Source organism: Lytechinus variegatus, chromosome 4, assembly GCF_018143015.1.
Source record: "Lytechinus variegatus isolate NC3 chromosome 4, Lvar_3.0, whole genome shotgun sequence".
Classification (NCBI taxonomy): Eukaryota; Metazoa; Echinodermata; class Echinoidea; order Temnopleuroida; family Toxopneustidae; genus Lytechinus; species Lytechinus variegatus.
The window spans coordinates 21,170,896-21,198,832 of NC_054743.1; the positions used below are offsets into that span (position 1 = coordinate 21,170,896).

General features: G+C 36.0%; 1 protein-coding gene across 1 annotated transcript in view; it reads left to right on the forward strand.

Moving 5' to 3' along the window:
• LOC121413608 (mitogen-activated protein kinase kinase kinase 15-like) overlaps positions 1–26,914 on the forward strand; it is a 43,398-nt gene extending 16,484 nt beyond the window's left edge. Inside the window, exons 14-37 of the mRNA XM_041606498.1 lie at positions 259–354; positions 1,141–1,228; positions 1,610–1,743; positions 2,453–2,586; positions 3,440–3,543; positions 4,426–4,564; positions 5,495–5,556; positions 5,728–5,793; positions 7,630–7,730; positions 8,609–8,742; positions 11,065–11,155; positions 11,543–11,587; positions 12,985–13,017; positions 16,406–16,535; positions 16,887–16,952; positions 17,306–17,384; positions 17,553–17,632; positions 18,201–18,312; positions 18,886–19,174; positions 19,538–19,630; positions 20,371–20,426; positions 24,135–24,211; positions 24,812–24,888; positions 25,526–26,914. Coding sequence (XP_041462432.1) covers positions 259–354; positions 1,141–1,228; positions 1,610–1,743; positions 2,453–2,586; positions 3,440–3,543; positions 4,426–4,564; positions 5,495–5,556; positions 5,728–5,793; positions 7,630–7,730; positions 8,609–8,742; positions 11,065–11,155; positions 11,543–11,587; positions 12,985–13,017; positions 16,406–16,535; positions 16,887–16,952; positions 17,306–17,384; positions 17,553–17,632; positions 18,201–18,312; positions 18,886–19,174; positions 19,538–19,630; positions 20,371–20,426; positions 24,135–24,211; positions 24,812–24,888; positions 25,526–25,592 — 2,353 coding nt within the window. The 3' untranslated portion in view covers positions 25,593–26,914. The remainder of the gene's footprint in view (positions 1–258; positions 355–1,140; positions 1,229–1,609; positions 1,744–2,452; positions 2,587–3,439; positions 3,544–4,425; positions 4,565–5,494; positions 5,557–5,727; positions 5,794–7,629; positions 7,731–8,608; positions 8,743–11,064; positions 11,156–11,542; positions 11,588–12,984; positions 13,018–16,405; positions 16,536–16,886; positions 16,953–17,305; positions 17,385–17,552; positions 17,633–18,200; positions 18,313–18,885; positions 19,175–19,537; positions 19,631–20,370; positions 20,427–24,134; positions 24,212–24,811; positions 24,889–25,525) is intronic.
• The last annotated feature ends 1,023 nt before the right edge of the window (positions 26,915–27,937 follow it).

Genomic DNA, 27,937 nt, shown 5'->3' on the forward strand with positions numbered 1-27,937 from the left:
ATATTGAAAGGAACATTTTTTTTTTGATGAACCAACTGAAATCATTCATTTGCTTGTATTATGTCTTCTTTATCCAAAGAAATTTTGTGTGCATTTTTTATGGCAAGTGCTTTAAAATGTGGCCATGAAATGCAAAAATAATATGCTATATTGAATCGCGTAATGCAGGCGAGACTGCCACAGGCACTCCACTTGTTTTAGAAATGCCTTTTGGTAATAATTTGGTAAAAAAAACGTATGTATTTGATTTTCTTTCAGTACTTACAAGAGAGATGATCGCTGTCTGTTCCTGTACGTCCAGCAAAATGCAGATGATTTTCAACTCTTCTATCCATCCTCCAGTCAAAGACAAAGGTATTATGAAACAGGGTAGTGTTAAATGAATCTTCTTCTCTGCAATATTATTGACTAATTCTCTCTGGGCCAATCAGATGTGAGGATTTTGGTAGCTTATAGCAATAGCTAGTGAAAATAGCATTACTACTTGTTTCTTGAAATGCGCTCCAGAGATATGTGCACACAGCTCATGTGCATTCAGTAAATCAATTCAAAGAAAGTGCTGATCCAGAAATTACAAATAAGAATGCAAATTATCTTTACCTCATATTTTGTTAAACAGTCCAGTCTGGATAAGTTGACCCTTACATATGTCTATAAAATTAAAGAAATTTTAATTTTAAGTATACTATGCAGAGCATGTGTTATCTTCCCTTTTAAATCAAATTTTGGCTGAGTTAAGCAATATCCAAGATTCCAAGAGAATCAACACAAGTGAGTGTTTCATGAAGGTGTTTGTAAGTTACAAGCGACTTTGTGAATGACTGGTGACCTTTTCTTAATCAACACCAATGAAAATCTGGTGTGCACCACAAGAAAGGACCTCCATTTGCTTGTAAAGTCGCTCTTCTCTCACAAACAGCTTTAGGAGATATCTGTTTAGATGATAAACCTACAGATGTCGCCATTGCTGTTTAACTTATGGATTAGGTTTGTTGGGTGTCATAATTTGTGTATATTTCTCTTTTGGATTTTGGTCACATTTGGTATATATTTGAAAGAAAAAACTTTGAGACTATTGCAAGCAATAATAAGCCATTATTGTACAGACATTAACATTGTACATGCCAACCTCCTCTCCAGGTTTCATAATCTGATCATGGATATGCTAGGTAGCAGTGCAGTCATTGGAGGTGAGGTGGATTCTGACCTGAATGATGAACCTATACAGGTTAGATGACAATCTTTTCAGTAGAAAGAAAGAAAATTTCCATGTTTATATACAATGTGTAAATATAGATATTCTAGTAGTAATTAGACACAAGTGCCTTCAGAAGTGTTCATCTGTTGTCCAACTATGAAGCGCAGCAGATATACACATGGACAGATATTGTAATTTAGTATAGCTGATGGTATCAAAATGATAAAGAAGATGATTTAGCACCTAAGAACACAGCCAGTTAGCCGACATTTCATGAAGGTTTTCAACACTGATAATAGTTCACTTACAGACACTAAAAATTAATGGTAGGAACGATGCCTCACAGCCAGTCTAAACCCGCAATTTCACTGGAATTTAAGTGGTAGCAACATTTCTGTCATTCTTTTCCAGGTTGAGTATGAATTGACCGATTCTAAGGAAAGGGTGATCTTGGGCCGGGGGACGTTTGGTGTGGTGTACGCGGCCAGAGATTGCAGGACACAGGTGACCATAGCGGTCAAGGAGATTCCCATAACTGATGTTAGGTAAGAAGTGTATTATAAATCATGAGAGGGTCTTCTATTGGTGACACGACATATGCTCCTGCCACATTTCCTCTGATCTATCTCATAGGAGGTACGGTTAGAGTTAGGACTATAATGGAGTTTTTGGTTCAGAATATATAAGGATTAGGGTTTATTTATTTTTTATAGGTTAGATTTAATGTTTGGCTTAACATGCAGATTTTCCCTTGGGGCAATTGTCGCCAGAGCAAATGTCATGTAACTCTTCTATTGTATTATGAAGGTCCCATGTGCAATGTAGCATTATAAAATTGTGGCTTTTGTGTCTTCACTTGATTTCTGCCATGTATGTAGGTTCTGATATTAATTTTAACCCAATTTTATTGTAACTGGTCATTTTCAGACAAAATTTTTCTCTAAGAGAGAGAGGGGGGGGGGGGGTAAACAATGAGCTGTGGCCCTTAAACCCTCCAGTTTTCATAAACCATGTCCCAAACAATGTACACAAACTTGAAATCAAATGACATGTTGCGATGTCTGGTGTTTTTTTTGTTAATCATGACTTTGTGCGCAGGAGTCAGATTGACCCCAGTTGGTTTAGAGTCAAGGATAATTTTACCTTTTACAAACTCTAAGCATCTTTGAGCAGTATTAAGCAGCAGCCTGATTAATACTTGTTAAGTTTTTAACCTATTATGTAATATGTCTTCTTTCTTTTGTCCCTGTACAGAGAAGTGCAGCCCTTACATGAGGAGATCTTACTACACTCAAGGCTAAGTCATAAAAACATTGTCAAGTATCTCGGCTCAGATACAAGTACAGAAGGGAACACATTTAAGATATACATGGAGCAAGTCCCTGGCGGTAAGTACAAGAGAGACCTGGGGGTGTTGCAAGAAAGATTTTCAATTACAAACTTCTAATACAAGTATTCAATTAATATATCAATTAGAGCTAAAGCAAGTTTATTTTTACTGCTTGTTGCAAGAAGCAAAATCTGAATTCAAGAAAGAACTTGCAATTTCTTATAGCCTTATGATAATGGTACTTTTATGATCTTCAGCTTACATCACATCAGAAAAAAGTAAAGTCAAGAATTGATCAAGATAAGATATGTGAATAATAGCTAATATGAAGAAATTCTTTACATGTGACCTTTCTGAAATGATGTCTCTCTTTTTTCTAGTTCATATGAAAGTTTTTAATGCTCAAATTACATGTATCATGGCTTCAACTGGTAGTTACGTGAAGTAAGAATGGGGAAAAATGGGGGTCAGACAAAGAAAATGGTTGTTTATGTTATGGAAATGACCATATGCTATTTAACATACAGGGACCATCTGGCACCTGAAGGCAATGGGGTATAAACTCTGTGGCCCGTGCCCTGAAATCAGGTTTAATTGAGACTCTGGTCTTAACTTATGGTGTAACTATGGATAGCCGGTTGTGACATGTATCTCTAACAGTACAGGTTCAATATGTTAGCTCATTAGACACCCAAATCATTCATAACTGACTGAGAATATTGACTGAAATAGTTCTCTTCATCTTTAACTAAATATAGGAAAGGACCAAGTAAAGATAGGAAACATGAATTGTCAATGAAATTTTGACGTTTTAGCTTTCAAAGTTAGACCATGACCTAACTTTAACCAGGCTTATACAGGCCTGTGGCTCAAGGCCTTCTATGTAACTTTTTTTATTGTATGAAATACAGGGAGCCTGTCTGCATTGCTGAGATCTAAGTGGGGTCCTCTGAAAGATCATGAAGACACTATAGTTTACTATACAAAGCAGATTCTGGAAGGTCTCAGATATTTGGTAATTGTTTTATTGTTCCCTTCTATTTTACAAGAAAATAGAATCAGAATTACATTTACATTTCGGGAAATAATTATTAGACCACATTCCTACTGAGCTTCTATTCAGTGTGGTCTGATCATTATTCCCACGCTATATGTATATTAGAAAAACTTCCGCTTATATTTATATTCTGTTTCAATTAATGTTCATGTGTACATTTTACATATCCAAACCTTCTGCATTCGGAAAGGTGGACCTGTGCGTCATATAGATATTCACTATTATCATTATCATTATATGTGTATAATTTATAATTTTAATAGGTATTATAGGATTCAAGACAATATATCATCGTTGAAAGTAGAATATTGTCACATATATAGATGGGTATGATGTGATCTTAATTTAGGGTCCTAATGTCAAAGGATGTAGAGGTCATACAGTACTTGAAACAAATCATTCTCATATTCAAACTTGTTATATGTCTCCAAATAGGGTGATGATCTGATAGGATTATGAATATTTTTGAAACTTTTAGAATTAAAATGTATAATAGATAGCCAAAAAAAGATAGCCCCTCCTTTATCAAAATGTTGTGACTTTTTATTGAAGATGTCTTGAGCAAAATTATTTCATAGAAGTGTTGCATTGCTTTCGGATAAACTTTTGAGTAAAATTGATTTATTGGAAAGTGACGCCATTTGGATTCGATGGGAACCTTCATGTGGTATGTTTCAAACTGGCTACTATGGATGCATTGCTTTTGACTCGGAGCACACAATGGACAATGTAACAAGTTGTGTATCATTTTTGTTTTGATGATTGTTCACTTTCAAAATAAAGTTTGAGTTTTGTTGGTCATCAGAGTAAATATCCAAACTTTCTACATTCTATTTCCAGCATGATCAAAAGATTGTCCACAGGGACATCAAAGGTGACAATGTACTGGTCAACACGTACAGCGGAGTGGTCAAGATCTCAGACTTTGGAACGTCCAAGAGATTGGCCGGGTTGAATCCTGCCGCAAGTTCATTCAAAGGTATTTACATATATCTTCTTGTTTCTCAAATAATAATGATATGATAATTTTCAGTTCTCTTATAGCATTGTTCATAGACCATTTCTCCGTAAGATCTCTCTACACTTCCAAAGGGGCTTGGATAATATAACCTTGGCTTGAGCCAAGCAAGCATTTTACAGTTAAGTTCACAAGCATTTCAAGGAATAAATTCCCGCTAGGCACCTTTTTACCTCATCAGGGGTCCGTTGCAGAAAGAGTTGCGTTTAAACGCAAAACATCAATTGGAAGTCCCAAATGCGTGCTGTTGATTGCTTGAAAATCAAGTTGCACATGATTTTTTTAGAGTTGCGATTGATTGCAACTCTTGGGTGTTTCATAAAGCTGTTCACAAGTTCAGAGTGACTTTAAGAATTGGTGATCCTTTCTTGTGGTAACTGATATACACCAAAGTGTTCATTGGTGATTGGTTAGCATGTAAGAAAGGTTCACCAGTGGTTCTTAAAAGTCGCTCTTAACCACTGAACAGCTTTATGGAACGGCGCCCTGGGTAATACATTACATGTATAACAGTGATTATGAGAATGACTCTTATGTACTGAGTATAGCCACTTCAGCTTTTATTAGCTGAGCCCTGTCACCATTATGATAACTTTGCGATCCGACAGTGATTTCCTTGGAATCCTTGTTTCTGATTGGCTGTTAAGCTTTGTTTCCTATGTAGTTAATATTTGATTTCAAACTTACCATGATAATTCTAAAATTTGTTGCAACAGTCCTCATATTTCAGCAGGCCCTAGATTAGATGATATGTTGTCATTAAACTTTTACATTCTAATGTGCTAAGTATCTGGCTAGAACGTCCTATTATAAATATGACTCAGCTGGGAATGGAACCCACAATGTCTTGTTTAGGTTTTATATTTCTCTCTGATCTCTTTTTTTTTGTAGGAACCCTTCAGTATATGGCCCCGGAAGTGATAGACAAAGGTCTTAGAGGTCATGGTGCTCCAGTAAGTAGATTTTGAATATTTGAATGATTGCACAATGTATGAGGAGAAATGAAATATGAATTTTTCTTGTTTCAAAATATTAAAGATGTTTTCTTGTAGATTTGTTCATGGTGCGAAAATGAAGTCAAAATCACAAAACATGCTAATCTTACTTTCATTTTTTTTTTGCAGGCGGACATCTGGTCACTGGGTTGTACTATCGTTGAGATGGCTACTGGAAAACCCCCTTTTATTGAGGTAAGATAAAAAAAAATAAAATGATAAATTTATAGTTCTGCAACATGTGTGAAAGCCAATATTTTCATGTACAGAGTTGTTATTTCATTTTTTTTTTAGCAATGGCCTCACAAAAAAGTGGAAATTTTGGCGGTATTGGATGCGTGAAATTAGCGAAAATAAAACCATCGTGAAAATGTAATTGTGTATAATACTGTACCATTAAGAATCAGTAGAATAATTGTCATCTGGGACTCGTAACACAAAGTTTAGCAATTATTGTAGAATATATTTTTACGATTGATTGTATAGACTACCATGTACAATCAATCGTGAAAATCAAGCAAACAATTGATCACTAATCTTTGTGTTACAGTACCCTTCTTCATCTCAATTTTACAATCGATTGCATTATTAGGTACAATCGATCATTGAAATCAACTCTATAATCTCTTGCTAAGCTACAGGGCCTGGGTCCTGTGACCCAAAGGTTAGCAATTTATCGTACACTTGATTTTCATGATCGATTGCCCATTGTAGTCAATGCAATCAATCATAATTTTTTACGTTGATTGCTAAGCTTTGTGTTACGGGCCCCTGGTTGGATAGCAGAAATGGAATTATATTTCTTTACTATGCCCCATTCGGTAGGCAAGTATTGATTTTCAATTCTGATTTGTAAAGCGCAGAAACTGTGCATATATTCTACTGGGCTGTAATTAAGAGCTCCTGAAGTGCTTAAAAAACAAATTTAGTAAACAGAAAGAAAACAAAAATGTATTGAAATTAATGGAAAAAAATAGGTTTTTAGTCAAAGTTTGAGTTTGAACGTTTCTACTGAGAATGAATAAACACAGTAGGTACTCTCATTTCCTTTCAATTTCAGGAGCCTTTGCCGAAACAGTTTCATTTCCATGGAACTCATAAATCAAGCGCACGTTCCTAATACATGCATTTCATGTTATGGGTCCTTGCACAGTTACATCTTTATTAATAGAAATGAACTTTAACCATAATAGAGGAAACTGACATCACCTGATCTGTAAATCTGGAAATTGATTAAGGATGTGGTAAAGAAAATGCTATTGTAATGACTGACCCTTAAACAGCTGCTATAATGCGCCTTAGTCGATTGTAGCGAGTCAAGTTTGTGTATACTCTGTTCTGAAGTCATTTGATAATAACTGATGTTTGATGCTGTGTGTGCATTGTGTTGCAAACATCAGTCATAGTAGATATAACAGTCTTCCAGTTTGGAGAGATCTCACTATTTTCTGTGTCAAGGGCATACCTATTCTTTCCATGATTTGGGCATTGGCTTGTACATGATATAGCCTTTAGCTAAACATGAAATGTAATATTTCCTCTGCAATGTAAACCAATACAATATGCCTGTTCTGATTTTCAAGTCAGCGGATGTTTTATTTTTTTAACAAGGGCAGAATATGATTTGAATAAATGAAGTAAAATCAAACAAGCAAAATACTAACAAATATAAGTCATCCTTTAATTTGATTCATTGGTTTTATAAGTGAGCTTATGATTTCATTTCTCCACTTTTTCTTTTGTAATTGACAGTAAGAAAGTGCACTCATTCTGATTTTCTGCTTAAAATATATGAACCAAAGATTGAATCTTCATTTCATATGTATGATCCCCATTGCATTAAATTATATTGTAACTAGAGAGATATTTTTTATACATGCATGAAAAAAAATTAAGAAATGAGTCAGAATGAGATTCTAAATAACAAAAGCAAAATCAACCATATATTTTATTAGAGAAAATTAAAATCTTATTGTGTTTTATAATAATCTGTAAATATTTAATTGTATTTATTTATTTTTCCTTTAACAGCTTGGTTCACCTCAAGCAGCCATGTTCAAAGTTGGTTTCTACAAGGATCATCCCGAAATTCCATCAAGCCTGTCAAACGCAGCCAAGGAATTTATCCTCAGGTATGTTGTATTCAATGTTATTTGGTTAGTTTGTTTACCATGTACTGCTTGTATGTATGCAAGTCCTGTTTTTAACTTTTTTAGTGACCCAACTACATTTGATTCATTTTCTTTGTATGTGAAACCTATGCCCTTTTGGTGTTTGTTTATCTCATATTGCATGCTAATATAAATCTTTAATCTTGATTGTATGTCTGCAGTGTTATAGAAGGTCCATTCCATTGATGATGGTTTTGTTAGCAAGTTTCTGAGATATTGTAGTCTGTGACCATCCTGACTGTGTTGCGTCTATCCAACACACAGTACACATTGGCAGAAAAGTCTTTGAAACATCATTATTTCAACAAAAAAAAATTTATTACAATGATGTACAACCCATATTCATTTTTATCTGTTTTTCATCATAATCTTCGGGTTTACTTTTAATACACTAGAGCACTGAAATTTCCCTTTTTTCACATTCTTTTGAGCCCTCTGTTTTGGAAGGAGGTGGAGGGATGGGGGTGGGGAGCAGGAGAGTTGGTAGATGTTTTGAGCATAGATGGTAAAAAAGTACATCCTTTATCTTTTTGGTAGGTGTTTTTAACCTAGACAGTTAAAAAAGTGTAACCTTTATTCTATCTAATGTTTAGTGTTTCATGCATAAATGGATTTGAATCCTTTATTCTTTTAGTAGGTTATTTGGGCATAGATGGGTGAAAATCTGTATCCTTCATTCTTTTGATAAGTGTCTTGATCATTTATGGTAAAAAGTGTATCCCTTGTTCGTTTGGTTGATGTTTCAAGCAAAAATGGCTTAAGATTTGAATCCTTTATTCATTTGGTATGTTGCTTGAGAATAGATGGTATGAAATTCGAATTTTTTTTTTTATTTGTAGGTGTTTTGAGCCTGACCCAGAGAAGAGAGCTACAGCCCATGATCTCCTCCAGGATCCGTTCCTCATCAAGGGAAAAAAAATGAGCAAGAAGGGAGCTTCAGGAGCCGATTACAGGACCGACAGAAGCATATCAAGTAGGTTCAAACTAGGCCCGTTTTGAAAGTCCATTTTTGATGCACGTGTACACGGCGTGTTTTTCGGTCGTGTACACGTGTACACGTTGTAAACACTGTGAGAGCGAGTTCTGTTTTCATGTCGACACGGACCCGCATCAATATGTCATAAAAAGGGGTCTATATAGCCTAAGTCACGGTTTTAAAGCTTACCTGAGAAGTTTGAAGTATCAATCCACAAAAATTGGTGCAAATTAAAAGTTTACTCGGCTTAGCAGCGCATTAAATTAATAAAGAATGCAAAAGAAAATCAGTGCAGGGCCCTAGCTATCGCCGACGCTCGGTGGATGCGCATTTTGTATACTGTACCGTACATGCATGCACAGATCGCTGCAGAATAAGTGTAACTGAAGTTATCGATTAATTTTCATTATTATGTTGCCAATTTGAAGAGCGTTTGTTTGTAGGCTTGTGTGCGAGCGTATAACACGTAAGTTGTAGCGATGATCGCAATTGGTGATTCTCAAATTGACTCTGAGTGTGATTGAGCAACGCTTTCGAGCTTTTGAGACCGGAGCAGACCCATTTCATGCCGATTTCGTGGTACAAAAACGTGAGTCTCCAGAAAGAATGTGGATTAAATTGGCGATTTTGGAAGTGAACTCACTCTGGATTAATTGAAATATGTTGACATATTAGTAATTAAAACATGTGCAGTGTCTGAGAACTAAGATTTAATGTGAGGCTGTGAGCTTGTTTATGCAGATGCTACCGTGTACACGGTGATGGAATTTAGTACACGTGCACTGACTTGACCGTGCGTGTACACGTGTACCCGAAACGGGCCTAGTTCAGACACATTATCAATAATGATGATCAACAATTATCTTGGTAATGGTGTTGGTGATTGGAGTGATAATGGGATAGTGATTGCTGGTTCTGATAATGGTAATTTGAATGGTGATAGCGATGGTATTGGTGAATGTGCAAAAAAAATCCAATTACAGGACAAATAGGTGTGTATCAAGTAAGTTCACAGACAACATTAAAGCTTGTGTATAGTTTTGGTAAATCCACCAAAATGCACCTATCACTATTCCAATTCATTGCTAGCTAATATGGATGGATATGCCCTATAACAGTTATGATGTGGAGGATATGAAATGAAAATGTGTTTTACAGGATAAATTTTGCGATTTTACATGGAAATTTAACTTGATCGGGTCACCCGATCAAATTAAAATATATGTGTGTGTTTTTGTCTTTCAATTAAATCCTATTCCAAATCATGGAATCAGCTGAAACTTTCAAGATATGTTCTTTGTCTGTAACTTTTGGATATCTAATCACTAAATTTATAAGATAAGTGCTTGAATGCCAATTTTTTTTAATTTAAAACAAGCATCGCCGAGAGAGGGCGCTATATATCCAAGATTTGAATATTTGAAATTTTCTCAGAGAAGTGAGGTTGGAAAAATATCTAATGGTCTCTACGCTTCAGTAAGACTGTCATATTAGATGATATTCGATTACCAATCACATTATTGACCCTTTACCAAAGCTATACACAGGCTTTAACAATAGAAATGATAATGGTATGGGTAATGGTAATAGTTATGGTAAGGGTAATGGTGATAATGATGATGGTGATAGTGATGGTAATGTAATGGTAATGGTGATAGTGATGGTAGTGGTAATGGCAATGGTAATGGTGATAGTGATTTGTGATGGTAATAGTTATGGTAATGGTAATAATGATGGTAATGATGATGGTGATGGTGATAGTGATGGTAATGGTGATGGTAATGGTGATAGTGATGGTGATGGTAATAGTTATTGTAATGGTAATGGTGATAGTGATGGTAATGGTGACGGTGATGGTAATGGTGATAGTGATGGTAAAAGTTATGGTAATGGTAATAGTGATGATGATGATAATAATGGTGATGGTAATGATAACGGTACTGGAGATAGTGATGCTAATGGTAGTGGTGATAGTGATAGTAATGATGATAGTGATGGTAATGGTGATTGTGAGGATAAAAGTTATGGTGCTGGTGATAGTGATGATGATGATAATGATAATGGTGATGGTAATAGTGACAGTGATGGTGATGGTAATTATAATAGTAATGGTGAATTGAGCTGTAATAGAAATAGTGATATGAATGAGCAAAAAGTGAATTTCAGGAGCTGATTATCAGATTGACAAAAGCAAATCAAGTTGTTGCAATGGTAATGGTGATCTAGTTCTGATACTGGTTATGGTAATGGTTAAGCATAAACACTAGAAAATGCAGTTCCAAATAGTGACATGATTCAACCATACTGTTCTATCATCAGTGCCAATGGTCAGTCCCAGTAGCCGTCCAGAGTCTCCCTTGACCATAGCGTCGACCCTCTCCAATTTCAGTGAAGCTGATGCAGTCTCAAGGTTAGTGTCAATGTTACATTCATTTATTTTGTTAATTAATATCTATTTTAATTTAATTTCTTTTGTTTAGTGTTTGACTATTTATTAAATAGAAGATCTTCAATTAAAACTTTCTTTCACGTTTCAATAGAGTGGCTTGAGTTTGTTTACTCAGCATCAAGCTCTACACCATCCTTCTTTTATTTACACATGTTCCTTGTTTACTATTAAATACCTTGTTGTTGCATACATTTTATATGCACTGCAGATTAAGTTGATCTTGTTGCACATCCCAAAGTGACTGGTCTGTATTGTAATCACTCAGCTGCTCTACACTTGTGATAATTGAAACGGTAAAATGGTGTTGACTGTATATATTTTTTGTTTCAATTTTGTTGCACTCGGCAGTCTCCGGCTTGACAAGCGAAGATCACTTGAGCTATTATCACCTGGGTGAGTTGTTCAAATCTTTTTTGTCACCGATTGGCTTGATAATGGTTGGAAATCTATCGTAAATTTGCTATTACGGCAACTACTATGTTGGTAATAGGGCTCAGCAGCCAATCAAAGTAGAGGATTCTTGGACGTTATAATAATGTCAAAGTTACTATTGTCATAATGGTGCCTTTGAGTCACCTGGGTGAATGTTATAACTGAAGTGGGGTGACCTTTTCACACCAGCCCCAATCACAGAACTTCCCCTGGTGTAGTCTACTGCTCGAATGTACCTCATGAACAAGTCGGCTTTAATGACTAGTACAGCTACTTGCTCATTGTGGAAAATTTAGAAATGGGGGAAATTACTAAGTAATAGATGAGGTATAGTAGTTGTAAAACTGTTGTTGTGGAATGATTTTATCTGTTGTTCTTTGGTTTGTTTCTTTGTTTTTTCTTAGGGGAGGTTAGTTTTTTTGTCACAAAGAGCACATGATGCAAGGCCACGTTTTATTTCCTAATGTATTGAATTTTTATCTTCTGGTACCATGGCTAAGGTTTAAACTTTTTGTGTGTGTGTGTGTGTGTGTGGATTTGTGATGTTAGTGTGATTGATATGTTTTATCACAGTTTGTATGATGGTATTAAGCAAATAGATGTTATATTGCATATTTATGGAGTGGAAATGAAAAGGTTGTTCTATTTTGTTAGGCATTACCCCTAGCATGTCATGCACTTTTCTAAAGTTTTGTGTTGATGCTAGTATACACATAGCACCACAGTGTATTGCATCACACAGAAACACCCTTACGCAGTGAGTTAGTTCAAGTTTTGTGCTTGTGTTAGTTGTATGAAAGGTTGCTCAGAATGATAACTTCAACACTGACGTCGGTTCACAAAAGTGTTACCAATCACATGATTACTGATATAATACACGAAGAGGAGTTATTCCCAGCACTAGACTCATTTCATGTTTGATGTTGGTATTGTGAGTAAAAAAGGCTGTCTAACCTAACAGTAATACCTAAGATTAGTTTATAAGAATGTTACCAGCTGCATTATTAATACATACATGTATAGCTCAATATCAATTACATCATATTCATCATTCGAATGGAAGTTTTTAGAATTTGATGCATACATCCATTGATACAATAGTTGTAGTCATTTTTTTTTTCAATCTCTAACTTAATTTGCCATTATTATTCTATTATCAATATGATTTTATTTGTTTTTGTAATGAATGCTACATATAGTTTTATAATTCTTTGTAATATCAATATTATTGTTTGGTATTCATCATCAGTATCATCATCATCGACACCATCATCAACACTTTCAATGTCACCATAATCTTCAATGTCATTGTCATGATTATTATTTATGATTTGAGATATTGTTTCTTTATCTCCTAGAGTGTATTCCTGGCATAATTCATCTTTACTAAGGTACAACGTATAAACCATTTTATCTTTGTTAAATTTGAATGAGGTGTGAGAATGATCATAGTACTGTAGATTATTTACAAAAATACAAATCTTTTTAACCAAAATATATTCTTGCATCAACTGCTGTTACTTTAGGTGCACCCTCTCTAGTCTTTTAAACTTTTACATAATCACTAACTTTTGTGTGCTTTTATCACATCTTCCTATTTCACTGTCATTTTCCCCATTTGTTGTGTTAAAAAGTCATATGAAATGGAAGATTTAAAATTTCAAAATCTATGAATAATTAGCATTTTAACATTTTTAGATTATTTCTATGTTTTGGTTTTGTGTGATAAAAAGATGAGTAAGATAGGTAAAAGAAAAAAGTGATGCTGAAACAGAGATTTAAAACTCAAACTCAACATTTATTGAGAAAGGTTTATTGTTGCTTTTGAGAAAGGGCCCGTAACTCAAAGCTTAGCAATGATCGAAGAAACGCTTTTCAACGATTGATTCCATTGACTACAATACACAATTGTGAAAATCAGGTGTGCGATTAATCACTAACCTTTGTGTTACGGGACCTAGAGGATATTCTCCAAAATCTTTTGATAACTAGGTTGTATGCAGTGTGTGAAATTCAGATTTTACTGATCATTTCATCAATGAATCAATGAATTACAGGTGTGGATGGAAATGTGTGTTAATGCTGTGATTGAAGCCCTATTGTACATACATAACAGAAAAATTAACAAACTGTCACTGCGATCATTTCACTGTTTTCAAAATAATAACATTTTAGAAATTTGCTGTTAGTACACATCTTTACATTTAGACTTGAGGTGCATACATTGTACATCTTGTGAGTGAAAATATTAATGAATACAAAATAACATTCTCTTTATTTTTTTGTATGTATAATCTAAATCTTCCCATTGCTGTTCTACAAGTCTTAGGAAATTCAATTTATGTGTGATCGATCTTATTCAGTTAAAGCCTTCATTCATTGTGAAATATGATAGCATCCATATTTCTTGTATATTTTTGGTGCTTGCTGATGATTCCTGTTTTTTCCTAGTATATTGGGACCTATATTTGATATCCTATACTATAGTTTGTTTGATTGATATGGTAATAGTGGGTTTATACAATTTATATCACTTTATAGTGTTATTACCTTTACATGTATGAGTACCAGATATTCATAAAATCTACAATATTTGCATTCTGTAACATAACAGACTTGTTCAAGCTAACAATTGATATCATTCAGGTGTGGGCAAATGGTGTAATAAGAATTACAATTGATTATAACTCTTTTCTACAAGAGACTTATATTATCTAAAAGAAAGAAGAAAAAAAACCCCAATTGGTTTTTTTTTCATCTAAAAAAGAATCAGCTTTTCATTATCATTATAAGATATTTCATCAGAAAAGGTGTTTGCATTCATTGCTTTCATACTTTAATTCATTGTGATGTTTTGTGTATAATAGACACTAGAATATAGGTAGGTGCATCTATGTTTATCATAAAATACTTTACTGTATCTGGTGCCTGCTATTTCTTTGAAGTAGTTGGGATACTAACTAGAAGAACCATTATTGAGTATCTGCTTTCATGATAACATTATTTTGTTGTTCAAAAAATGTAGTTAAAGAAAGGGAGAAAAAGAAAATCATAGGAACTGGATTTATTTTCAATTTGTCTTATATCTCTGATAGTACTATGTAATCCACATTTTTTTTTAATCCTGGGCTTGCATTTTCACTTCTTTATCATTTTGAACTAGGTTTGTATTTATTCAGGTTTCATGAATTTACAATACAGAATGCTGAATAGTACTACTTGTTCTTTATATGTTGATGAATTTGAAAATGTTAAACTTTATTTTTGATACACATTAAAAAAACACAGTTTCAACCATACTGCTTTCTCACAAAATATGGACCAAAATCAATACCGTGATTTTGATTTCTGCAAAGGAGTATTCTTGCATTAATTTGTCAATGCAATTCTTACCATTCCTGTATGATTCAGTTCAGTTTGACCTTGAGAATGAAGGTCAAATCTGTATAGTTTATACACCTTCCAAGTCATGCCTAGCTGTAACTCTGCTATGTGACATAACTAAAATAAAAAGATTGAGAACTTTTGCCCTTTTTACACAGGATTTTCTTAACCCCGGACTATCGCTAACCCCGTACTATCCTTAACCCCGTACTATTTTTTTTCCTTTTTACACATGCCAAATTGTTATTGCTAACCCCGGATAAGGAATGCTTGCTTTTTACACACGAAACTCGCTAACCCCGGACTAGTGGTTTTTGTCGATCATTCGTAGTACAAGTGCTTCACTCGTACACTTTTTACACACGCTTCAATTTCCTTAACCCCGTACTATAGGTAGGGCCAAATTGCCATTTAGCCCCACCTATAGTACGGGGTTAAGCTTAGCCCACTTTCGTTTTACACATGCGATCTTAACCCCGTACTATTGCTCTTAGCACCGCAATTGGTGGGATAACCCTGCTTTGTTGCAGGGCCAAATAATCCCGTACTATAGGTGGGGTTAGCCCACTTTGCAAAAACGCTGTGTAAAACGAAAGTGGGCTAAGCTTAACCCCGTACTATAGGTGGGGCTAAATTGCCATTTAGCCCCACCAATAGTACGGGGTTAAGGAAATTTTAGCCTGTCTAAAAAGGGTATTTGTTGCTTTTAAACAATGTTGGCAGTCATCTCTCAGATAGAATGATCTTTTATAAACCTGTCTATTTTCCAAATTAATGTTTGCATTTTCACTCATTACCAGGATGTGAAATTTGCGTGAAAGCAACCATATCTTTTTCAACTGACCTTATTCCCAAATCAAGATCTGTATACATTTTTTTACTTGAAGACAGCCATGTTTTAACCAGAGTTTAGACCACTGTTCATATTTTGCTGTTTTTGAAATACATGCCTGCATTTCCATTACCAGCATTTGAAATTTGCATGAACGCAACCATATCTTTTTCAACTAATCCTGTTTCCAAAACATGATTCATGTTTTAATTTTTCACTTGAACACAGCCATACTATTACAGAGTTTAGACTACTGTCCATGTTGTGCAGTTTGCAGAGGTGTTGTGGCTCAGTGGATAAGTCTCTGGACTTTGAACTACAATGTCCAGGGTTCAAATCCCACCGCAGCACTTGCGATTCATTTGCCATTCTCCACCCAGGAGTAGTGAGTGGGTAACCGGTAGGTAGGAATTCCTTGAATGCTTGAGCGCCCAATCAGGGTAGCCATGCTAAAGCCGGGGTAATAGTTTGCAGTGCTTAGAAACATTTGTATTAAGCGCTATATTAATGCATATTATTATTATTTTATTATGATATTTTTTTGTTTTCTTCTTTGTATACAGCAGTAGTGAGGATGGTCTTGAGACTCCTGTAACCCCTGACAATCGGGAGCAAGGTGGGTTCTACATGCTTAGGAAGGACAGCGAAAGACGTCAGACGTTACTCACCATCATCGAAGGTGATGGCGATAAGGTGAATTGCTGTTGCAATTTTCTCTTTTCAAGTAGACCTGTTTACTACCATTTTCAAATTTCATGCATACTTTTCAATCTAAGCTTGTCAGACATAGCAACAACTAATGTATGCTAACTGGATTCAAAGTATTGTACTTTATTAATTACTAACAGGTCCCCAGGAAAATAAAAATCATGCATATATTTTATTCACTGAGTAGTGAACAGGCCTGTTGGCTACAATGAATCATCTCGTGCTGAATCTTGAGAATATCACTGAACTTTAGCATGGAATTAAATCGAGTGAGAAAATAAAACCCATTAAAATCTTTCGCCCATCTTTTTGATTTGATATTTTGTTGATTTACAGATTGTCAATGAATGGATGAAGAAATTGCAGCTGACTTCTGAGAGACCACCAACCAAAATTACAACTGTAAGTACATATCAGTATGTACTTGACATTGTTGGACAGATCTCACATACAGCAATCCCCCTACCTTCCCCAAAGTTGTAACTTAATTGGATATTAGATATCTGCTGTATCATTCTACTAATTCATTCCCTTTTCCATTCCTTCTCATTTTCTCTTTCCCTAGAAATTCCCTCCTTATATTACATCTGTGAATTTTTTAGTCAAGTGTTTAAGTAATTCTTTATTTGGTGATGATTACCATGTGTGATAGAAATTAAATGATATATAACTGAATACCATGGAGTGTTACAAGAACTTGTTTTCCTTATATGGAAAACTCATTTAATTCTGAATGATTTTATTTTTCATTACAGGCTCACCTGATGACATTGAATCATGGGATAGCAGTGTTTATCAAGCAGAGAGAACGAAGGAAGCTGGTCGATGCTCTTGGTAAGTTGATATTAATGACAATCTTGATAATTGATATTTATGAGATGCCAATTATAGGAAGGGCCTGGAAGTGTTGTGAATTGTTTCACATATTCATAATGTATTTGATTTATCCTTGCATGCTTCAGTCTAGTTAATACATTGCCTTCATTTTCAAAATTTTCACAGAGAAACTGCGGAATGATTTAGACTATGACCCTACAGCTCTTGGTGAAATTCATACTGCACTCTATGTATTTCAGGATTCGGTAAGTACCATTGGGGATATGTTGCTTCTTGTATTTATAAATTTTCAACTCATATTTTTGCACCATCAAAAGAATTATTTTCATGATTGATATACTTCTATGCCTTGTTCATGTAAAACTATATAATAGAACAGTTTGGGACATTTCCTATGGAACAGTGTGTATGGTTTCTAATATACTACTTACATTATTGACCAACTCTCAAAATTGATAAATGTGAGGTTTTTTGCCAATTTACATGTGAGTATGGGAGAATGAAAATCCATTCCTTTGAATAAAATCTTTATCAGTTTATCATATATATGTATCTTTATTGTAGAACTAGTTGAGGTAAACAAACAGTATAATTGATTAACATCACTTCAAATTGTATCAATTTTACCAAAAACAAAGAAAAGAAGAAAGATAATTACTTTGAATAAAAGCTAAAAAAATAATTAAGTGTGCATATAATTCTTTATCGTACAAGCTTTTAGATATTCTATAAAACATTTTGAGTAACATTTTATTTTCATTTGAGGTTCCATACCATTCTAAATTAGTAATTCATCAATTTCATATGTAACAGGTAAATCAAGTGTTACGTCAACACATGCACAACATAAAACCCCACTGGATGTTTGCATTGGATAACCTAATAAGAGATGCTGTACAGGTCACTATTACCATCCTCAGCCCAGGTGAGCTATCCCTTATATCAAAACCCTTCAACTCTGTCTCTTATGCATTATAAATGTAGAATTACCGGTATACATGTAGAACCAAAGGCTGCTAGATTTTTGTCAAACATGGTATGGAAAAACTTGAAATGGTTGGAATGTTCTCAAAAATATCCAGTTTAAACAACAATATCAAAGCAAAAAATAACCAAATCTATGTGTGTGAAAAGTATGCATTTGAAGATTAAGGCATTGTGTGGTCAATGCAATTGGGCTACTTGTGTTCATACAGAGTATTCACTGGAAGAGAAGCAAGCCAGCAGAAGCCGGTGACTGTGATAAAAAGCCTTGGGAAAATTGGATTGAGATACAATGTTTCCCAAGTATCTTTGGTAATAAAGACTGGCATTAAAAAAATTAAATTCTTGTGCAATTATAATCATAATATCAAAACTTGTTTTAATGTGTGTAAGCTCTTAGACATTTTGTGTGATATCAATAACAATGTTTGTAATAGACTTAATCCAAAGACAGGTGATATCTCCATGAGTAATGGCTCGCAACTCTTTCTTTCCACTTGTATGTGCATCCTAGATCTTGGAGAGAACATAGCCCCCAGCAAGGAGGATGATATGCCCCCTGCCCACTCCCACGGCATGGACACCCGTCCCCCTGGCACGTCCAGCGGGGACAGCAGGGGCATCTACGGAACCGCCCACCACTTCCTCCCCCTCCCCAAGGGGGCAGAGGAAGAGGCGGGGAACACATCGGGGGTGTCGACCTTTGACAGCTCCACCAGGTCAAATGAGTGCTTCATACCCAATCGGAACCTGATGGCTAGCTTGCAGATGGACCATCAAAGGCTTGTCCAGGAGCAGGGCAGGTTAGTAGAAACCACCGAGGGCCTAAATCTTGAAGTCAAAGTCTGAACACATTGGATTATTCTCAATTTTCATAAAATGACATAAAAGGATTTCCTCGAGCCTTCCTACTGGTTATAAGGGCTTTCACTTGGATCGAACAGTGATTTTGATTGGTTTGTCTGTGAAAAGATGGGTGGGAACTTGGTTAGATATGACAGAGAAAAGACAATCTTCAGAATACCGACTTGTGACAATCAATAGTTTCTTATCTCAAAGAGAAATGACTGCTCTCCAGAATACCATCCCAGGTGAAGTCAGAATCAGTGACCTTTAATAAACTTAATGTATTTGGTGTTCATATGCTATACTTTGTAACTTTTCAGATTACTTCAAGAGTTGGTAGACGTCCAGAAATCTTTAAATGATGTCCTCCAAACCCAGCTATGTGTCAGCAGATCAGTCATGGAAAGAATAGGGTAAGTTAACAGAATATCCCTTTTTTAAATAAAGTCGGTTACAGAATGACCAGGCTTTTCCTGTCATCTTTTACATCAATTTTCATTCATATTCTATACTATGTTTAACCCCACCTGAAATCCAACCATGAGTTTGTGGGTATGCTGGTACATGTATATACTTGTATGTGTTCTGCAGTATAATACCAAAGTGCGGCATCAATTTTATTTTGTGAATTTCAGCATATTTAATACCATATGGTGTGTTGGCTCAGTTGGTAGCATCCGTCTTACAACTGGGAGGTCGGGAGTTCAAATCCGGCCGCATCAGACCAAAAGACGTTAAAAGATTGAAGTTGCTGCTACCCTGTTTGGCATTCAAGAATTAAAGGGATAGAGCCTCGTTGATCTGGTGCTGCACAGCGGCTGCCGGGTCCACGGTCAATTGGGCAAAGCAAATTTTTGGCGTATTTCACTTTATGTCTATTTCAAACAATAAAATTTGGATATTCATTTTCATACTTTGGGAGATCATACTTTGCCAAATTTGATATGTAGAGGTGTTTAACCTCTATATCTCAAATTTGACGTTGATTAATTCATTGTTGCCCAATGTATGCTCTTCATAAAAATGTTATGCAAACAAGTTGTATTTACCTCTCACTAGTAAAATTTCCCATTACTGTAGTATAACAACTTCATGTATTCCCAAGGAATTTACTAATATGCTAATAATCTATGAATTTTACTTTGACTTGCAGGTTTCAGCCTCTTGGTGCCAGTGACTCCGTCAACTCAAATACCCAAGATAGTAGAGGTAATTAATTGATCATAACAAATTGATTGATTTTCTACTCTCTTTAGATTATAAATCAGTTTGTGTTTAATATGGATATTTGAATAAATGTCATATATACTTATTTTCACTGAAACCTGAATCATATTTTGAATAAAAATATGGAAACAACTACATAGGCCTGTAGATTTTTTGTCTCGCTCACCAGAGGTGAAGGCGAGGCTTAGGGATCCAAATGTCGTCCGTCCGTCACAAACCTGTAATGACACATAACTCCACAACCGTAAGTCGCTTTTCAACCAAACTTGGATGGTAGATGGACTTGGGGGACCTGCATGTTATGCTGCAGTCTGAGATGATGGTAAGGTCATTTTCAGGTCAACGTTAAAGTTTACATGCAAGACTCTCTTATGACACCTAACTCCACAACCGTAAGTCGCTTCTCAACCAAATTTGGATGGTGGATGGACTTGGGGGACCTGCATGTTAGGCTGCAGTCGGAGGTCACATGGTAAGGCCAAAGGTCATTTTCAGGTCAACGTTAAAGTTTACATGCAAGACTCTCTTATGACACCTAACTCCGCAACCGTAAGTCACTTTGCAACAAAACTTGGATGTTAGATAGACTTGGGGGATGTGCATTTTATGCTGCAGTCAGAGGTCACATGGTAAGGTCAAAGGTCATTTCAGGTCAACGTTAAAGTTTACATGCAAGACTCTCTTATGACACCTAACTCTGCAACCGTAAGTCACTTTGCAACAAAACTTGGATGGTTAGGCGACCTGCATGTTATGCTGCAGTAGGAGGTCATATTGTAAGCAGCGTTCTCGCCAGTGTATAATACGCATGGTTCAAACACCATGCGTGCGGAAATGGAGACGAAGTGGAACCATGCGTAAAATTTCAGCGACATGGGTGGAAAAATTAAATGGAAATATTCAGAAAAAAATAATCCACTCCATGAACTCATCTTAGTGATATCAACTTCATTTATCGGGTTGCGCCGAAGTCCCACCAACTTAAGACCACTTACAGGCCTACTACGGCTAGGAAAGTGGCAAGGCGCCCAGCTAGCTCGCGGCTGCTATTGTGGGCATATGACGACACGGTACGGTCGTGCCGTTGCCTATTCCCCCGTCTGCCCCGCACATCACACCAGCTATGCTCCATGGCCTACCGGCAGCTGCGCTTACTGATATGATGGGAGTGGAACTTGGAATAAATGCATTGTATATATACAAGGAACATGTACTTGTACTGTGTTTGTCGTTTATCCCGCCCTCTATACACACAATGAACCAATAGCAAAGGAGTTGTACTGTGTTTGTCATTTTATCTCGCCCTCTCTGCACACAATGAACGAATAGCAAAGGAGTTTGAGAACTGTGCGTGACCGCTATGGTGCATGGATGTTAGGCCTGGGACGATTGTCATTTTTACCATTCAATTATTTCCTGAAAAAAATAATCGAATGATTTGATTGTTCGTCGGGAATCAAGTCTTTTAAGTCACAATAGTTGACCTACTTTACGGTGACCCCCCCCATGAAGAAATCTCCATCAAAGTCACATGTTTAGAATAAATGAAAGTAGGACCTTTTTCCCCTTCTCCATGATATTTATATCAAAAGAAACTACATGAAATGAGATTAAAACTTTCAGTTTATTGTTCCAATGAAAATCCTTCCTAAATCCATGCTGGTACTCTGGTATTATGCATGCATCCCTCCAAGTGCCACACCCCTGCATATGAATGAATCAGCCCAGATCAGCCAGTCCAAAGCCCAAAGTGTAAACAACTCATTCATGAACTATTCTTTGAGACTGACCCCAGGTGGAGCATTTCTTGAACAATTTCATCCCTTGCCCACACCATGTCCCCGCCCCCACTTGTGGCACTGCCCACGATTCTACACATGTATTTCAAAAAAATATTTTGCAAAATATTTAATTTGAAATACCTTTTAAAATTATGATTTTTTATCATTTGAACCTACATGTATAACTGGCTCTATTTTGGGGGACTAGTCGAGAAAGTACCGGTGAAGACGGGCGCATGTTGGAATGTAGTTTTCATTGTGTGAAGGGGATAGAAAAAAGGTTGCATTATTGTTTTGAAACATGAAAGGAATTCTCCGGCTCCCACCCTTATCTTTCTTTCTCTCTCCCCCGCACACACACACAGATGGGGGAGGGGTCAATTTATTTCTGAAGTCATGACCTCTCCTGATAAGGGAACCACGTGCCTTCTTCTTTGTTTCCCCAAAAGTTTCATTGGCTATCCGAAGGTCCAATCAGCTCAAGTGAGCTTGGTTGTGTGTTTTCTTATTGTTTTGTGCACGCAGACAATGAACTTATTTTGTGTATCGAGGGCAAGGTTGGGTGGGATTAAAAAAATTCGGAGCGCTTTCATGTTGGTGTGTAACTGCGAATGTAATACAATCATTGATTATTTTTGAAAAATTATCTCGGTAACATAATTTTTAAACCTGTATGAAGTGTCATCATTGTTTTCTTGTCATTTTGTTATTATTACTTGGGTATTCGAGTTCTCCCAATGTCATAATCGGGATCTGCCGAACATTTGATTATTGTAAATTTTGCTAATCGATTGGTGATTGGCGGCATGCCAATCGAACCATTCGATCAATCGATGTTTACTCCCAGGCCTAGATTTATTTGCATTTGTGTGGGCTTAAAAATACGCCACAATGGGGCTTCCTTAGCGTCTCTATTTGATGAAAAGGCCGTCGCTTCCGCGCTCCGCAAGGGAGGGGTGAACCCCCCCTCCCGCACCCAACCCCCGGGAGTGGCAGCACAAGTCCCCGACATGGGTGAATTTTTTTCTGGCGAGAACGCTGATTGTAAGGTCAAAGGTCATTTTCAGGTCAACATTAAAGTTTTTGTGCAAGGCTCTTATGACAAGTGTTATTCCATTCCAGTCATTTCACAATGAAGTTTTGATGTAATTCTCTTTTGTGCCCTCGCAAATCACGATATTTCTGGTTATTTTCATAAGTGGGCGAGACACAAAATTGCTTTTGCCTTGTGTTTACCTCAGATTTTATTGTATTTTATATCTTTCAAACTTACCACCACGGCTGTCATCATCATCATCATTAATGCGCCCATCATCATTATGACCATTATCACAATTATCATCATCACGTCATCATCATCTCATCATCATCAACACCACCATCATCATTATGACCATTATCACAATAATCATCATCATCACCACCACTGCCATCATCACCATCATCATCATCACCACCACCACCATCATCATCACCATCATCAACATCATAACCATCACCATCATCATCATCATCACCATCATCACCATCATCATCAACATCATAACCACCACCATCATCATCACCATCATCATCACCATCATCATCATCATCACCATCAACATCACAACCACCACCATCATCTTCATCAACATCACCACCACCACCATCATCATCAACATCACAACCACCACCACCATCATCATCACCATCATCATCACCATCATCACCATCATCATCAGCATCACCACCACCACCATCATCAACATCACAACCACCACCATCATCATCACCATCATCATCAACATCACCATCACCACCATCATCATCATCACAAGCACCATCATCATCACCATTATCATCTTCATAATGATAATCACCACAATACTACCACCACTCATCACTACACCATCATTATATTCCCCAACAGGAGCATTTGGTAGTGAACAGGAGGAGTTAGTATCATGGTTACAGTCAATAGCACTTGATGAAGATAGTATTAGAAGGGTAAGCTATACACTTTACTCAACATTCCATGTGATTTATGCTGAGAGGGCATGATTGCCGGAGAAAGCAATTGGAGTGAAGACCTTTTGACATAAGGCTGATAATTAGTTACACAATGGATTGACGTAATTATATAATTTTTTCTTGTAGAATTGAATTTTTCAATCTTTCTGATTAATTGGTTTATGTGACAAAATAATAAATAATAGAATATTGAGTTAAAAGCAAAATTAACCTTATTTGTTTGCCATATGAAATGTAACGAAGAAGACTTTATATAGAAGATATATTTTTCTTGGTTTCCTACTTATGAGACATTAAAAGAAACTAGATTTCAATTATAAATCAAGCGTAATGGGAGGCGTAGCAAGAAATTTAGCACAAATCAACTGCATATTTGTGTTTAATCCAATGAAATTGAATGTGTTTCTTGCAATGCCCTTAAGAAGTATGTACTTTCTGTCTTGATGTTATGTAATTCCAAAACACTTTGGAATTTTATATTGGTGTTATGTATTGAAAAAAGAAGAAATACCATATCACTACCATATCCTCTTGCTTCAAGATTCCATTTTTGTTTTCATTCATTCTTGTGTACAGTTTATTGAAGAGGACTTTACCTTGCCATTGGTTCTCAATTCAATGACTAGAGATGACCTGAGGTCTCTGAAAATTAGGTGAGTATTTGCTAGAAAATGTAATGTTTATGCTTGTAATGTAAACAATTTCATTCAGACTTGTGATTTTAATCTGGTTAGAATGAGCACTCTGTTTGTGTTAGTATCTGGAGAAGAGATCTCTCATTATTTCTATATGTCGTGAAATATCTGATTTACATCACATCCATGAACAGTATATGGATATTTAATTTTTTAAAAATTTTTCTTTATAATAATAATTGGCATTTATAAAGCATTGTATCAATCTATGACTGCTCAAAGCGCTTCACAATTATTACTACCCAGTCACTGGATTCATAGCATTTCAAGCAGCCTGTTAGGTGCACACTTGCTAAACCAACCACAATGACAGTTGTTTCCTACTGGTACCCAATTACCACCTGGTTGAGAGTGGCAAAGTTTCGATTTATGCTTGCCAAAGGACGCTAGGCCATGGTCCGATTCGAACACACAACCCTTTGATTACAAGACGAGAGTCAGAACCGCTACACCAATATAAGTCATAGAATCTTTACTTTGCCTTTTGTTTGCTACTAAAAAAATGATAACAATTAAGTTTTGAGGTCCTGTTAAAACAAGACTAGAAGATTGAGACAAATGTGAAAATTCATTCTGATGTCCTTTGTTTTTTCAGGGTCGGAGCTCAGGTGCGGATATGGGATGCCGTCCAACAACACAGAATGAACGAGCAGAAGAGATGAAATCAACCCCTTTAGACAACACCTCTCCTTTTCCCTATTTCTTCCTAAAATTGTCTTTTCTGCTTTTGAGAAGATCATCTTGTATGTAAAAAAAATTATATTTGGTGCAATTTAGACTTTTTGTCAAGTGAAAGGTTTGCTTTGACGCTATTTCCGTGCGTAGAGTTGTGAATGTAGAATGTAGATATTCAAAGATTTTGAAATGTTTGGTAAAATAACATTACTTAACATCTGTGGCTTCATTACATGAAGGATTACTCACTGACTTTCTCTATCCTGTTGTGTTGTCTATACTGGTGCCTGTAACACAACACTTAGCAATGATCGTACAAAATTTTTCTACAATTGATTCCATTGGCTTCAATGTACAATCAATCGTGACTTTTAAGCGTACAATCAATCGCAATCCTTTGTGTTACGTGACCCAGATCGGGATATTGGAAAGAAAAAGATGCTGAGTAGGAATCCGGCCAATAGCCTTGACTAGTCTTTTCTCAAACTTTTGTCAGAGTAGCCCCGTAGCCAGGGTTTTCAATTAGGGGGTTCGATCCCTTCTTTTCGTTTGCTGAATATTTCTAGAAGCAAACAAAAAGATTGAATTTTGTCCCAGAAAAACTGTTTTCTTCCTTATTTTGTCTTGCTTTTGAAAATATGGGAGTTTCAATCGATCAAGCCCTCCCCCCCCCTCGCTACAGGCTTGTAGCATACCTGGTGGGTGTTTCATAAAGCTGTTCGTAAGTCAAGAGCGACTTTAAGAACGACTGGTGATCCTTTTTTGGGTATCAACCGAAAAGTTCACTGGCGATGGTTAAGCGTGTAAGAAAGGATCACCAGTCGTTCTTAAAGTCACTCTTAACTTACGAACAGCTTTATGAAACACCCACCTGTTCCGGTATCACCAAGCATAGTGATTGATCCTAAAGTCAATATGTGTGACAGATTTCTCATAACGATCAATGTGATCCATCATAGAAATCAGCTATAGATCAAACACTACGCTTTTTGATACAGGGTCCTGATGTGATTAAAAACCCGTCAAAAGTTTGTGATCTGAAGACGAGTTGCAGTGATGCTCAAAAGTTAGTGAACCCCAACCAGAAAATGAACGTATTCAAAGTGTTCTAAGTTCTGCCATGTTTTAGATACTTCATTGTGAAGTCAGGTGATAAATATTACATTCAATAAAGTTTATTTCTGTGGGCTCGCTGGACATTGTAGTGCCGTTGTCTATATTCAACACTCAACATGAAGGAGTGCATTTTGTGAAGGGGTTTATTAACTGTTGAGCACATTACTGTATATGTTGCATTTTAGTTGACATAAAACAAGCAGAAATAAGGGGGGACTTATAAAACAACTGTCTGATGAGAAAAAAAACAAACCTAAACTCATGCCAAACACTGAAAAATACTTTGAAGGTGACACAAATTCAACAGATGTATGAGGAAAAAACATACAGTAACCCTAAACCAGGTCAAGCTTTTGGTTGTGCCCCCCCCCCCCCCCCTTGGTAAGTTCTTGTGATTTGAGATGGAGTCATGGAAAAAAATGGTTTTATATAAAAATTCAGTAAAGGGTCAGGCCTTTTATTGGACATTTCATTATTTCATCATACAACTGGACTGTTTCAGTATGTCACCCATCTCTTTCTATCCTCCCTTTATTCTTCAATAGTGTCTTTATATGCTGTGTGCTACATTTATAGAGTAATTTGTATATTTTACATTATGGCATTAGTTTATTTAGATACATGTATATTGAGGTTTATAGAAAATGTGTACTTATACAAAAAATATAGGCAATAGATGAAATCAAATCATAGATATTGATTATATCCATATACCACTTTTATTCTATATGTGGAGTGCTCCAGGCATCAATTGTCATTTCATAGATGTTTGTACTATTTGTCAGTTGCAAAACTTGCTGCATGTTTACCTACAAGCAATGATAGAAACTCCAAAGTATAAATGGCGCTGTTTATTTTGTACCAGAAACATGCACCAACAGTAATGCCATAGCAGTTACAAATCAAATCATTGTGTGTGTTTATGAAACAGTTTTATGAAACAGTAGATGAAAAATGATATAAAATGCCTGTTTCTCTCGGTTTTCGTAGAATTCTAGAAGATCTGGAGAGAAATGATATCTGTGAAATAAGAATTGACCTTACACTTGCTCCAACAAGAGCCCCAGCATTCACTTCTGCATATTCTTCAGTGATTGTTGCTGCACGTGATCCTACATGCGCTCTTTGCTTTAGCCTCAGTATCCTGTTTAAAAGATTACATTTAAGTTCTGGTATCACTGTCAAATTTAAGATTTGGTATAGTCATGTTATTTTT